Source organism: Astyanax mexicanus, chromosome 19 (genome assembly GCF_023375975.1).
Source record: "Astyanax mexicanus isolate ESR-SI-001 chromosome 19, AstMex3_surface, whole genome shotgun sequence".
Lineage (NCBI taxonomy): Eukaryota > Metazoa > Chordata > Actinopteri > Characiformes > Acestrorhamphidae > Astyanax > Astyanax mexicanus.
Genome location: NC_064426.1, coordinates 5,442,497 through 5,457,248, shown reverse-complemented (window position 1 = coordinate 5,457,248; position 14,752 = coordinate 5,442,497). Strand labels below are relative to the sequence as shown.

The following is a 14,752-nucleotide window of genomic DNA, read 5'->3' as shown; positions in this document are numbered from 1 at the left end:
AGTAACAAGAGGTGACGGAGCTCCATGGGGAAGAGGGGGCTGTTCAGAGGGCTGTGGAGCCAGTGGGGAAACCGGTGCCAGGCCTGGAGCTGCAGCTAATGTGGGCTAAAGTTTATCAGCTCAGGAAACACTGTGGCTAAAATAAAATGAAATGGAAAAAAACTGCAGTCACTTCTTTTAATAGCTGTGGAGAATAAAACAGCTGCGTTCAGATTAAACTGATAGCGGCTATTATGCAATGTTGTTCCAATATGTCTAAAAGACAAACAAACACATATAAAAACCTCAATCATATTGCTTAAAATACATAAGGTACTGTTTTATACTTACATTTACATCTGTAGCACACACAATACATACAAAATTGAGGACACTCCTACAAATGAATGCATTTAGTTACTTTCAGTTACACTTTCTGTTGACACAGATGTACAAATACACACATACACAGTTATCTGAAGTATTGCCAATAGAATAGGAAGAGACAAAAGTGAATCTACTGGCACTATGCCTAATGCCATCCTCCAGTTTTGAGAATAGGATGGAATTACCCTTTAAAGTAGTAATATTAATGAAGCTTCAGACAAATAACCCATTGTCACTCAATTTACTGGTGTATTGGGGCATATAGGGAGCACTTTCTTGCAATAAGTTATGATGATGTGGCCTATCGAGCAAAAAAAAATGATAATGTGTCTTAATTAATGGCCTTATAGGGCTGCCCTTCCAACAGAAGGGCCTCTCCACCTGATGGTGTCTCAAAGGGTGCTGTTTTCGGCAGATTAAATCTATATGTGTAGGAGTGAGGGAAGTAATCTTCAGTGGATTAATTAGTGCCTTATAGATGGTCTAGGGTCATGCTATAACAGAAAATGATGGTGTGCAGAACTTCTGCCAGACAAACCAGAATAATTTTTATCGTAAAGAAATGTATAAATGTAGCTTCTGGGGCGAGCATGTGCAACAATAGCAAAAAAAACCCTTTTACAAAGAACACAACTAACTAAACAAAACAAAATCTACATCAAAACTACCCATACCTCTTTTTCATCAAAACAGGTGAAAAGGTAGCAAAAAAATGGCACCCACTCCCTAATGTTCCTCAAAAGACATATGAAAACTGCAACGAAACAACAACATAGATGTGCTGGGTTGGCTTGAGCAGGATATTTTTCCAGGTCATGAAAGGGGAGGAGCCCTAATCATCACTTTGGGTCAGGCATTTACAGGTGCTGTCATAAAACTCCTCTGGTGAGAACAAACAAATAAAAGGGTTATTAGGACAGAGGGTCATAAAACTTTACATCGGGATAACCTTGACATCTCCTGTAGGTATGTATTTCCGAACAACCATGAAGTGCACTCTTAGATGCCCTTCCAATTGAGAAAACATGATGCAGGGCCCTTTTAGTGCCCACCCTGGTGTTTGTTAAGTGCATTGTGAAAAAAATATTAATTGTTTTCATTGTGTAATAAATATTTCTAAGGATTGCATAATAATGAATAATAAGGATTGCATAATAATGTAATGTTAAGTCAATAATAAAGACAGTTTTATTGTACAGGGTGAAACACAGGTTGTTGCATGCTGTTTTTTATTGTTTTGTCCACCCCTGTCTCAGCTAGAAATATTAACTGCATTTCACCTAATGTTTGTTCATTTCCAACACACACACACACACACACACACACACACACACACACACACACTCTCTCTGAAACAGCAGCTGCAGTGGGCCATTTCATTCCCACACAACTTGTAAATAAAAACTCTCCTGAAAATCTGATACCATGGTTAAGAGTGCCAGTACTGAAAGAGCTTCTCTGTGGTTCTGCTGGCCTTCCTGAGACACGGTCATAGTCTTTCTAGACGAAGCAGAACTCAACAGCAGGTACTGTTCTGTTCTTCCAGGTTTATACAACTTCAGAAATGTGTTTATTAATGTACGAAACTTACTTAAATATGTATATAGCCACATTAGAATATTATGACTACTCCTTACTTTTGCATATATTGTCTATTTGATCAGCTCCGCTGTAGTTATTTAATTACAGATTATGTGTTGTAGCCAATAGAGTCCTGTGGTCACTGATAATGACTAGGCTAGAGGATGACCAACACTGTAAAAACGTATAAACACAGTGTTTAAAAACTCCAGCAGCACTGCTGCTCTATCTGATCCACTCACTGGATCAGCTCAACACACACTAACACCTCACCTCAAATAATAATAATAATAATAATAATAATAATAATAATAATAATAATAATAATAATAATAATAATAATAAAAGCTACTCTGTCGTGGTTTTCTTTCCTGTTGGGGTCTGAGTATTGAAGAACAACAGGATAAAAGGAGGATAATAATAATAAAGTATACAGAGAAACAGATACAGGGTTACAGTCTGTAATTATTATTATTATTATTATTATTATTATTATTAAAGAAATACAAAGTGGTTAATATGATTAATGGAGCTAATATAAGACAGACAGCCAATGTAGAATGTAGAAACTTTCTTCAAGACATTCCTCAGACCTGATTTGCTAATTCATTCTAAGTAATTGATTCTAATAGGATGAGGACTGCAGCCGTTATTGTGCTGTTCTTGCTTTCTGTGCATCTGGTCAGCTCCTTACTTATCGGGGCTTTTAACGTGCAGACGTTTGGCAACAAAAAAGCATCCAATGCAACACTGCTCGAATATATAAGTACAGTAAGTAAAACACAAATTTAAATTTAAATATAACACACATATAATTAGATACACTCACTGCGTGTACAGTATAATCGTATTATCCTATCAAATCTTAATTTGTGTGTGTGTTTCTTGTAGATCGTGCATCGGTACGATATTGTTCTCATCCAGGAGGTGAGAGATAACGATCTTTCTGCGACGAACAGACTGATGCAGCAGGTGAACAAGTGAGTAATTTAAAGAAACCCACTATTACAGACGGTTAAACCTCAAACAGTGAGAACAGTGATACCTGTCTAGACATCTTTAACACTTTCTTTCGCTTATGCTCAGAGGATCTTCTCCATACACATACGATCACATCGTCAGCGAGCCACTGGGAAGGACCACCTACAAAGAGAGATACCTCTTCATCTACAGGTACTCATTAATTTACTAATTGAAATTATTGTTATTTTACTGTACTGTAAAAGTTTCAGGGTGTATATTGTCCCTACTATTATTATTGTAGGGCAAAGCAAAGCACAACAATGTTATCAGTTGGTTTCATCTTCTACCAATTCTTATTAATTTCCAAGGATATATAATTCAAACATCCCTTGAATGCCTTGAAATGGAGAACTTTCTTTAAACTTTAAGGGCCTATTTTGGCAACCTACAGAGCACAGGTCAATTGCACATCATACAGCTGGATTTAGAGCATGCCGGTGCGTCTTTGAAATTGTGAGGGCACAAAAAGCATAATAAACCAATCAGTGTGCCAGTTTTCATTCCCTTTAAGAGGCAGGTGAGCTCTGACTTTGGCACGTTGATATTTCAGCAGCAAATCGTTTTTACAAACTGACCTGTAAAGGTATGCCAGCAGCTTATTTAAGGGAACAGCAATGTTTTTTTATTATTTATTCTGTTTATTGTTGATGTAAAAGCTGGATTTCCGCTCTGCAGTCTTTCCATATGTCCATGTGTGTGTAACGAGCAGGGAGTAGCTAAAATAGTATTAGGCGGCTGACTGTTGACTGTTGTCAGGGTTTAAATCAGTCAGTGGCGCACCTGTATTTTCTGCCACCAAGACAGAAACACCTTAAAAGATATTTACCTAAGCACACCTCACTGTCAGACCACCACGCCCATCAAAGTAAATTTATTCCTATTTAACTTAACTCCGACACTATTTTAACAGTGCAGGCGCAGACGCAAGGTGTGAAAATTGTTGTTGACTGTTGTTGACAGGGTGTATGACAGGGCCCTTAAACTTTAATGGGTTTATAACTGTAAAGGTGGCTTTTCATGTTTAAAACACATCAGATTTTGTAAGATATTAATAAAATAACTATTACAGTCTTCCTAGTTTTTCTATAGATTACCTCAATATCAGGTTTAAACTGACTTTACACTGGCCTGAACCAGAGAGCAACCACTTAGCAACCCCTAAGCCACCACTTGGCAACACCTTAGCAACCACCTGGGATATACTGTAGATCAACCACTTTGCATTGCCTTTGGTACCACATAGTTTATCATAGCAACTTCTTAGCAACACCTCAGCAATTGCCTAGCAACAGTTTATCAACTACCTGGGATTTAATGGCAGCTGCCTATCAAACACTTGGTAAACACCTTTATAACCACGTTGAATGACGTAGTAACTGGTCTTTAATTTTTATAGTCTGTATTAAATTATTATTATTATTTTATTTTACTTTTTATTGTTTGCTTTGCAAGCACTGGTATTTTCTTCATATCTATATGTTTTATCTATATATCTATATATTTGTGTTCATTAGGAATGAGAAAGTGTCAGTAGTAAAGAACTTCACCTATGATGATGGATGTGAACCATGTGGAACAGATACGTTCATACGAGAGCCGTTTGTGGTGATGTTCTCTTCCAAATACTCAGGTTATTAATATTATCACTGATAGATCAAATCCACTAATACGAGTAATTCTAATACTAACAGTAATACTAATTATAATACTATTCGTGTTGATTTAACCAATTACAAAAAATTGGGAATTTACTGTTAAATATTGATACTACTATTACTACCACCAGTACTGATTCCACAACTGATACTAATATTATTATTACTTCTACTACAAGTTGTACTACTTCTATTATTACTAACACTAATATATTCACTACTACTCTACTACTCCTACTAATCTAATGTAAGCTATTGTCTTTACTAGCAGTAATAGTATTATTAATACTTTTAATACTATGAATATTACTACTAACAATACTACTATTACAAATTATATTACTCCTTCTTAAATAGTATTAATAATGACTAATTATCAGGGTGTAATACATTTAGAAAAACAATTAATTATTAATTTCATTAATTCAGAATTAATTTTAATTTGGTTATGATTAATTATATATAGTTTTGATCCAATAAAACAGTAAAAGAGTAAAAAACAAATCAGTTAAAAAATCTAAATCATGAATCATATTAAGATTTATTTTCACTTCTTTCTTATTTAGTTTTAGATTTTGTTTCTTTTAAACTGCAAACTGTGTTTGATTTCCATGTTTTTTTTTTATTTGTCCACAAAAAAAGTGAACTTCTGATTAAACTAAAAGGTGCAATAAACGTTAATAATTAGTATTAATTAATATATAAGGATGCATAGAATCATTATAGAATAATAGAATGATAATAGTACTCTCAGATAATTGCCTAAATGACTAAATGTATCACTTTGATGTTTAAATTAAACTGATACATTAAACCAATACATGATCAGCAGAAATAAATAATACAAAATTTGACATCATGTGAATCTGGTGGATACCCTTTACGCTGTGTCATGACTAATGATTAGTGCATAAAAAGAAATGTTATAAAATGAGCTGGTTTTGTGTGTCTAAGCAGAGGAAAATGACCTGCATGTTCACGCTGTGAAAATACACGAGCAGCCCATTTGAGGGAACAGTAATGTTATTTTATTTTTTATTCTGTTTATCGTTGATGTAAAAGCTGGATTTGCGCTCTGCAGCACATCTGTGTGTGTGTTTGCGTTTAACGAGCGGAGGTGCACCTACGCTAAGGTTAAAATAGGATTAGGTGGCTGACTGTTGTCAGGGTTTTAATCAGTCAGTAGAGCACCTGTATTTCCCGCAGCCAAACTAGAAACACGCCAGAAATTTACCTGAACACACCTCACTTCCAGACCACCACAAATCTGACGTTTTTTTAACAGTGCAGGTGCGAGGTTTAAAAATAGACTGCTGACTAGGTGTAAGATAGCAGTGAGCATTGCACAGGGTGTATGCAGGGGCCCTATGACTGTAATTATTTACATATTACAGCAATAATGTTCAGTACACTTTGTGGTTGTGTTAATTTTTAACTATATACTCCCAGCTAAATGAATAGTTTAGCATGCTAATGCTGTTTGCTATGAAGAAAATACACTTTTTATGTAAATGTTCATTTCCTGCAGCCGTGCAGAACTTTGTGCTAATCCCGCAGCACACCTCACCGGACTTTGCAGTGAAGGAGGTGGACGCACTGCACGATGTGGTGGTTTTCACCAGGGAGCACTGGAACACCAATGTAAGAACACTGCACTGAGAAATACTGGTGTGCACTAGAAATTGGTGTGTGTGAGTTTATAGGTGGCACTCAAACACTGTTCACAGTTCACTTCCTGTTGTGTTTCAGGACATCCTGCTGTTGGGGGATTTCAACGCAGGCTGTAACTACATTAAAGCCAAGGACTGGCCCAACATTCAGCTGTACACCGACAAATCATACCACTGGCTAATCCCCGACACTGCAGATACTACTGTCTCACACACAACCTGCCCCTACGACAGGCAAGCACCATCCCGAACACCATACACAGAAATGATGAATAAAATGTCTAAAGGAAGACTAGTAGACCAAACACTACTAGAATACCATAGCCACCACTTAGCAATCCCTTAGCAACCACCTGGGATATAGAGCAACACATTTGGTACCACATAGAATGTCATTGCAATTGCCTACTAACAATTTAGCAACCACCTGGCATATGATAGCAACTGATGCATAAAATGTCTAAAGAAAGGACTGGTGGACCCAAACCTACTCATTATTTGTTATTAGAGATGTATAGTAAGGAAGTAGAACTACTTCACTACTGTACTTAAGTGCTAAAATGCTGTATCTGTATCAACTGGAGTATTATTTTTACTTCACTACTAAACCTAAGTACTAAAATGCTGTATCTGTATCTACTGAAGTATTATTTTTACTTCACTACTGTACTTAAGTACTAAAATGCTGTATCTGTATCTACTGAAGTATTATTTTTACTTCACTACTGTACTTAAGTACTAAAATGCTGTATCTGTATCTACTGGAGTATTATTTTTACGTCACTACTATATTTAAGTACTAAAATGCAGTATCTGTATCAACAGGAGTATTATTTTTACTTCACTACTAAACCTAAGTACTAAAATGCTGTATCTGTATCTACTGGAGTATTATTTTTACTTCACTACAGTACTTAAGTACTAAAATATTGTATCTGTATTTACTTTAGAAGTATTTTATTCTCGTAATTCCACTTTTACTTCACTACACACTTTCCATGAGTTCAATACTTTTACTCTGATACATTTTTTCATATGCTGCATCCTTACACTTCACAATTATACAAATGTTAGGAATCATTCCAAACCCACATTATCACTACAGCCAGAACTAATTCTCCGATTCTTTTAGGATTGTATCCACTGACGACATGATGAGAGGCGTGGCTTCTGACACAGCACAAGTCTACGACTTTATGGCTGACCTGGGATTAAGCCACAGCTGGGTGAGGAGCTAACAGTAATAACTGCCTGTGCAGCTTAGAAGCTGTGTGTTCAGCTCGGTGGAGCAGTGGACTGTGTGTTAAATGAGGTTTTAATTCTCTCCTAGGCCCTGGCTGTCAGCGATCATTTTCCTGTTGAGGTGCAGCTCACCTGAGAGACGCTGAGATTCTATAATAGGAAATAAGTTCATTAAAAAAAGCCAATAAAAAGTACAATATACAGAGCCTATAAAAATATTCAGCCCTTGGGTCACTATAATTTGGCTTTTACACAAGTATTTTCCAAACCAACCAATTCAACAAACCAAATCTTTACCAAATTCTACAACAAATCTTTAACAAACTGTGTGCAGGATCTACAGGGCAGCCTGCAACAGTTCTACACAGAACCTGTATGCCCCTACTCCCAACCGTACATGTTTCATCTTGCATCCAGACTAGAGGCAATGTTAATACTGTAATCACTAGATATATGTTGTCAGTGAGTATATTAACTAGGGTTGTCAAGGTTAAAGTGACAATGCAATACATTTGGAACCAGTAAAGCTTTACACTACCATGTTTGACCCCAACCTCTGCTGTAACCTGCCCCTTCCCTACCCTGCCTTTTTTTCTAGAGCAGTTCGCGTGTGGCGAAAATGTGATCTGGCCTTAATCCGACTCAGCTATCAAAGATACTTCCTTATTTTTAACTGAGCTAAACTGTTGATTAGGTGCAATTTAATCTGATATATTAGCCAGAAAATATACTGCTAAGAAAAAAAATTGTGCCCCATGCTGTTTACACATGAGGTTTGTGCTGCGTCCCATTGAAAACACTGTTTGAAAACACAGCAGCAAATTTACAGCAAAGTTTTTTTTTAAAGAAGTGCGATTAATCACAGTTAATCGCAGAATATTGTTGTGACTAATCTGATATTTGACACCACTAGTATTAACACTTAACAACCTTACATAATCTTTACATTAATACAGAAAAAGACAGCTAGTTACACAAAGATACAAAATACAAGTGAACCCCTCAAAGGAAGGTAACATGGAGGGAATGACAACACACTGACAGCATGTGTAAGAAGGGGACACACGTATACAAACACATTGAGGCAGGAGACAGTGTTAAATTAGTGAAGATTATATGTATTATTCAACAATATTGCACTGTCCAAACACCAGATAAATCTACAGAAAAGCAGAAGAAAGGTGTGATTTGTTTAATGAACATTTGGCCCAGTTATTTTTTGACGGCCAATAACTCTGGCATTATTAACACTGTACAATCCAATGTAATGCAATACAATGACACTGTGGTGAAAGTAGATCATTCAGATAGAAGGCAACTGATTATGAAAAAGCATCCTGACATCCAACTATTATTAATAAGCAGCTGCAAAGATGCCAGAAAGTTAATGCAAAAATAGACCATGAACCACAAAATATAACATTATGTTTTAATAGGTCCATGTAGACAGAACACAACTAGCTGAACTGGGCATTATGGTAGAGGCGCAGCAGGTAGTATATACCATAGAGCTCCAGGGACCTCTGGTGTGTGTGTGTGTGTGGTCTCTCTGTGGATTTCCTCCAGAGTGCTGTGGTGTGTTTGCACCCTTCAAAAACACACTCTTAGGTGTGAGGGTGTGTCTGAGCGAATAGGTGTTGAAACTGTTGCCCATTCCAGGAGAATTTAGACTCACCATGACCCCAAATCATAAAGAAACAGAAAGCAAGATGAACAAATTGATGGATGGAAGGTTTTTTTTTATATGAAAGATAAAATAAATGAACCTGTGAAGGCACCCAATTGTAATTCAGTCCTATTTGGCCTTTCTGCCTTTCAGCATCTCCATGTACATCCCAAGAGACTTCTGGATGGAATCCTTGTTGGTAAAGGTGACGAAATTAGTAATGTCAGCCTCCCTGCCTGCCAACATTTTGTCCATTGTAGCCTTCCTGACCATGGCCTTGCTTATCTGTCGGGCATAATCTGTACACAAAATAAAACACACCGGTTAGGTTTCAGTTGACATTCTGTGCAGATTAAAGACTGAAATAAAATTCCAAATTTTATTTTGCCAATTTTTTAGACAATTCTCAACAATACTTAACAGCATCTGTGACTGAAGAGAAATTATGGATTTATTTATGTCACAGAATTTAACAACCAATATTCTTCAAGACTGGTTTACCCTATTCATTTGATTAGCACCACCATGTGGAGTAATGAGGCAGTAACTTCAGTAATTCAAATTGGGGGCGAGTCTTAAGTAGTTTAGAGCGCCTATGTTTTAATAAAATATACTTAAATGTATCAATATTTGATGCCTTGCATTGCTATATCGATGTATTGTTCCACTTCTAGTCATAACCAGGACTAAAACATAAACATTTTTTTTTGCCACTAAAATAATGATAATTTAACATATATTTTGAAATTTTATTAGCTGCAATCAACAATAACGGTAGCTGTGTAAGCATCTTGTGATCAAATACAGAGGGGAAAAAAAAATCAGTCTGACCTGGAATGGCGAACCACTTGATCATAGTTTCGGTGGCTGTGCTGATAAGTTTATCCTCTGGAACCAACTGGTCCACCAAGCCAATCTTCAGTGCTTCAGCAGAATTGTACAATATGCCATACTGAACAGACATTTCTGACATTCTGTAGCCCACGGTGTTCTCCAAGCAATCCTTAAACCTGAGACAGATATTAGATTAAAGTTTCCATTATTTGAAAAACACCTTTATGAAAACCTTCTCTGTAAGTAGTGAAAATGCAGTACCCCTTAATTGTCAAGTTAAGTTCCGAGGAGGAGAACACACTAGGAGTTTCCACAAAACCATTCGAATCTCATTTTTTATAAGATTATTGTATTAACAGGGTGATACATTATCAATACTGGAATCCCAGTTTACTGTCATGATTATGGGTGGGAACCACAGGGCATCTCACGATACGATATTACCACAATACGTTACCCCCACAATATCGATAATATCGCAATACTATGATTCTGTTCTGTTCTGATGCTCAATATGCTGTCCAAAAAAAGCACACAGTCAGACACAGGGTGACTGAAGGACTGTTCCCATTTCCCAGGCTTTCTACAAGAAAGCAATAGAAGTTGCAGTTTGTCTTGTGTACGTGTATTGCTAGATTAAACGGTGTGAAAGATCACAGCAGCAGTAAAACTGTAGTGTGCATCTGTGTAGCCTGCCTGCCTGTCAGAAAGGAGCACAGAACAGCGTGACTGGCTAAAAGTAACATCTCCCCTTTATATATGCAAGTAAATTTAGCGGCCAATATAGCAGCAAAGCTACTATACTTATCATACAATATGCCTACTGTCAAGTTTTTCCCTGATTCTACACTGCAGCTGTATGAATAACTCACCAGAACGGTGCAACAATGCCAAGCTTAGTTTCATTAATGCCAATCTTGTATTTAGGATTGTCAATCATGATCCTGTAGTCACAAGACAAGGCCATAAGGCAGCCTCCTGCAGGACTGGCACCCTAAAGACAAAGAAGAGACATGAATACTGATAAATAACAAGCATGTGATATCTAGAATAACACAAAAATAAATATTAGTATTAGTTTTAAACTATTGAACAGATACTGCCCACATACTTCTACATGCCCTTTACATTGGCAAACCTTAACTCATCCTGGATCAGCACTCTTATTTAGGCTTGATGGGCCAATGTACAGAGGAGGTAGTGGTGAAAGTGGTAGTAAACCGTGTAAAAAGGTTCCATGAGTCCCCTTTCTGTTTAAAAGGTGTTTCTTCTTGCACATGTTCATGTAACAGTGGTCATGTTTCACTTTGGCTACAACTATTCATAATAGTTCATAAACAGTGAAAACAGCGTTGCTCACTTGCTAACAAGGAAGCAGCCCTTTTTAAAATGAGCAGATGGGGATGGCAGTGTGCCCATATTACTGAGACCTATAGGGGTCAGAAGAAACTTACATTAATGGCCGCAACCACAATCTTGCCAGAGCCGTACACTTTCAGCCAAAGTTCCTGCAAAGCCTTCCAAAACGCTGTGCGGTGCTCCGGGGTCGTCCCATACATGTCCATGATGTCCAAGCCAGCAGAGAAAACATTTGGCAAAGCCTACGATTAAAATAAGAGAAAGAAATAAGCTTGCAGACTCTGCAAGTGTAGGTATCAAAAGTACTCACACTCATTACTTAGGTACTAGGTAAATTATATATATATAACAAAAAATTCTGTTTAAGTAAGGTAAAATATGTGTACTTCATTAAATAACACCTGCCAATGGTTGGTATGTAACAAATATCAGAAGAATCAGCATGACAGCTACTTTTACTGTTTCCAGTAAAAGAGCTCATTTTTAAAAGGCTTTTAAGATCATAAACTGTATACATCTTGTAATAGTGACCTAGCCCCTTCACTTCCAATTTAACACACATCTAGACCAATGGTAAAATAATAAGATGGTAAACAGGCTTGCAAAGCCACATCTGAACATTTCCCCTGATCAAAGTCACATATTTACTACTTATACACTAAAGAACAACTTAATATATCATAAAAAATACTTAATACATCACTTAAAAAATGACATCTTTATTAGCTGATACTCAGTGATTCACTCTCAGGACTGAAAAAGTGGAATGGTACCATCTTTAGAAATAAAGGAATAATATATAGAAAGTAACATAGCAGAGCCAGGACACATAGTATTTGACCTTGTAGTGACTTACAGATGTTAGAATAATTCCTCTGCAGCTCTTGTCAAGTTCAAGCTTATCCCAAGCGATGACAAACTCTGTCATAAAGTCCAGGCTCATGCTGTTGACTGGAGGATTCTGAAACATCATTATAGCAACGCCTGTGCAAAAATACCAAAAGATGATGACATTTGATTTATCAGACTTCATGTACCTTATTTTTAATTTGCCTATTTATTTAATTAACAGGTTTATATTAGGTCATTATTACCTGTGTTACTGTCCAGCTGCACTTTGATTGTGGACGATGTTGATGCATTTCTGCTGCTGGGGCTGAAGTTGTAAGATGAAGCACCAAGTCTGCTAGTACTGCTAGCTGCAGAGAGCTGGGTAAGACACCCTAGGAGAGATAGAGATTCAAGAGAAGAAATGATCAAACATGATTAGCAGGAATTCCACAGAAGACTTAGAACATGAGGGCCATTATCTCTCCAATGCTGTGGTGGCTCAAAGCTATTAAATTCGTAGTGAAATATTTCAACATGTAAAAGCAAGGCATTAAAAAATGGCAGATATGTAGTTCTAGTATTACTGGTAAAAATTTCCAAACGACTCACTTTCAAAATTATTCATAAAAATGAAGGTTTCTACAAGCAAGAGCTGTAATAAAAAAAAATGGCATTGTCTTCCAATGCTGGGTCCCTGGGTTCAAGTCCTTAACTTGGTGGAGTTCCAATATTTCCTCCACAGTCTAAAAACTTTGAGATCGGGTTAACTAGATACCCTTTTGTTCCACTTAATTCAGTCTGCTGTTAAGTCAGTAAGATTACTTGCATATAAAAATAGAAAATTAAATATAACATGCAAAAACAAAACTAAAATTGCATTTACAGTGTTTTTTTTAATTGATGGATTTGGAAAGAGATGGATTAAACATTTGAAAGCAAATTATAGGCTTTTGTTTCAATAGAAAGATTTATAAAAAAATATATAAAATATTTTTAAGGATCTGCAGAATATGTTTTATATTTTAGATTATTCTAAGTATCATATTTATCTTTGAGGACAGATCTGCACACTCTTGGTATTTTAATCTCAGTGTCTTCATGAGGTAGAATCTAGAACAGTTTTCTCAGCGTCTTAAAGGAAGGAGTTCCTGGAGGTGCTGAACAATAGATGCTGCTTTTCCTTTTACGCTGCATCACCTTCTCAGTTGATCAGGTATAGGTCAGGGGATTGTGGAGGACAAACCCTTTTTTTAATGTTTACTACTAAATTACATATGTGTCACTTAATTGTTTTTATGTAATTAATCTTAATCTATAATGTAGAAAGACATTAAAAAAAGAAATAATGAGAAACATTGAATGAGAAGGTGTGTCCAGATATGTGACTTGTAGGTTAGTGTATACAGGATTCATGTGCACTGTGTGAACTTTGGTCCACATTCAGCTGCTGCAGCTGCAGTGACCTAACTTGTCCCTCCAGCGTTGAAGAGTTATGAGAAGTGTGAACTGTGGGATTCTGTACAGCTTAAATTCGCCATGCATTTACATTTTGCAGTTCAGACAATGAGGAAAATTACAGATGTAAACCAACTGTTTAATGTTTAAAAACTACATTTCTGACTGCTCAGAACAACTAAGGCTTATTAGCAAACAAAACAAGCCTGGAAGGCTCTGCTGGCAGATTTCACAACCATTAACAATGAGCTAAACTAACAGGCTAGCTAACTTTAACCTTCTACATTACAATTAATCTGATATAGAGGCATGTTAGCTAAGATAGTTAGCTAGTTAGGCAGTGAGTTAATTGCAGTTAGATAGGTAAAGTTAGCTGAGTTAGCTGAGTTAGCTAGTCAACTAGCTGTCATTCCTGCACAGATTCCCCATGAAGGGTAAGTCAGACGACCTTTCAACAAACATCTGGACCATTTTAGTCACTTAACAGACGCTACACAGCCCAAACTCTTAAAAGGACCAAAACTGAAGTTAAATAAACCCAAATTAAGTAAAATAACCTTACTAGAAGACGCGAGCCGCGCCGCCTGTCTCAGCACTGAAGCCATTTCTCTCAGATTAGCCACCAAGCTAGCTAGAAAGAAGCACAGACACAGGCTGGTGACGTCGACAAACTATTACTGTAATCGAACCGGATTGGACGAGCGAGAAATCAGTCACTCGGGCAGCCAATCACAATGACAGAAAAACAGAAGGCGGGAAAATAAACACAGTTCTCCCAGAATTGTGGAGTATATTAGACTTATAAACAGATTTTAGTGCATGCAGAATCCATGTTTAACATTTTTTATTGAGTTTATCTTATTTTTTTGGTATAAATACATTTTCCATAAATCGCAATAATGCTGATTTGTAAGAAACAGGTCAAAAACAGGCAGACTGTCAAACACAAGGAAGAACCAATCAAAAGCTTCGTTTCAGCTGTGGGCGGAACAACATGTCGTCAAACACTGGGACAGAACCAATCAAAAACGCCATTTCAGCTGTGGGCGGGACATATTTTTTTATTTTTT

General features: G+C 36.8%; 2 protein-coding genes across 3 annotated transcripts; one reads left to right on the top strand and one right to left on the bottom strand.

Moving 5' to 3' along the window:
- Positions 1-1,750: 1,750 nt before the first annotated feature.
- dnase1 (deoxyribonuclease I) lies at positions 1,751-9,279 on the top strand. Of its 2 annotated transcripts, XM_007245547.4 has the most exons (9): positions 1,751-1,892; positions 2,580-2,718; positions 2,839-2,927; positions 3,034-3,120; positions 4,485-4,600; positions 6,154-6,266; positions 6,375-6,529; positions 7,428-7,521; positions 7,626-9,279. In XM_007245547.4, the coding sequence occupies exons 2-9, from the start codon at positions 2,581-2,583 to the stop codon at positions 7,671-7,673; spliced, it is 840 nt and encodes a 279-aa protein (XP_007245609.3). In that variant the 5' UTR covers positions 1,751-1,892; position 2,580; the 3' UTR covers positions 7,674-9,279. The 2 variants fall into 2 exon arrangements, with proteins under 2 accessions (XP_007245609.3, XP_022531610.2); XM_022675889.2 differs by lacking the exon at positions 1,751-1,892 and having other exon boundaries at positions 2,562-2,718.
- Positions 8,715-14,360, bottom strand: eci1 (enoyl-CoA delta isomerase 1). Its single transcript, XM_022675901.2, has 7 exons — positions 14,245-14,360; positions 12,491-12,619; positions 12,253-12,380; positions 11,492-11,638; positions 10,910-11,031; positions 10,035-10,213; positions 8,715-9,502 (listed from the first exon to the last, which is right to left on the bottom strand). Exons 1-7 carry the CDS (start codon positions 14,285-14,287, stop codon positions 9,333-9,335), a joined length of 918 nt encoding a protein of 305 aa, XP_022531622.1. The 5' UTR covers positions 14,288-14,360; the 3' UTR covers positions 8,715-9,332.
- Positions 14,361-14,752: the final 392 nt, after the last annotated feature.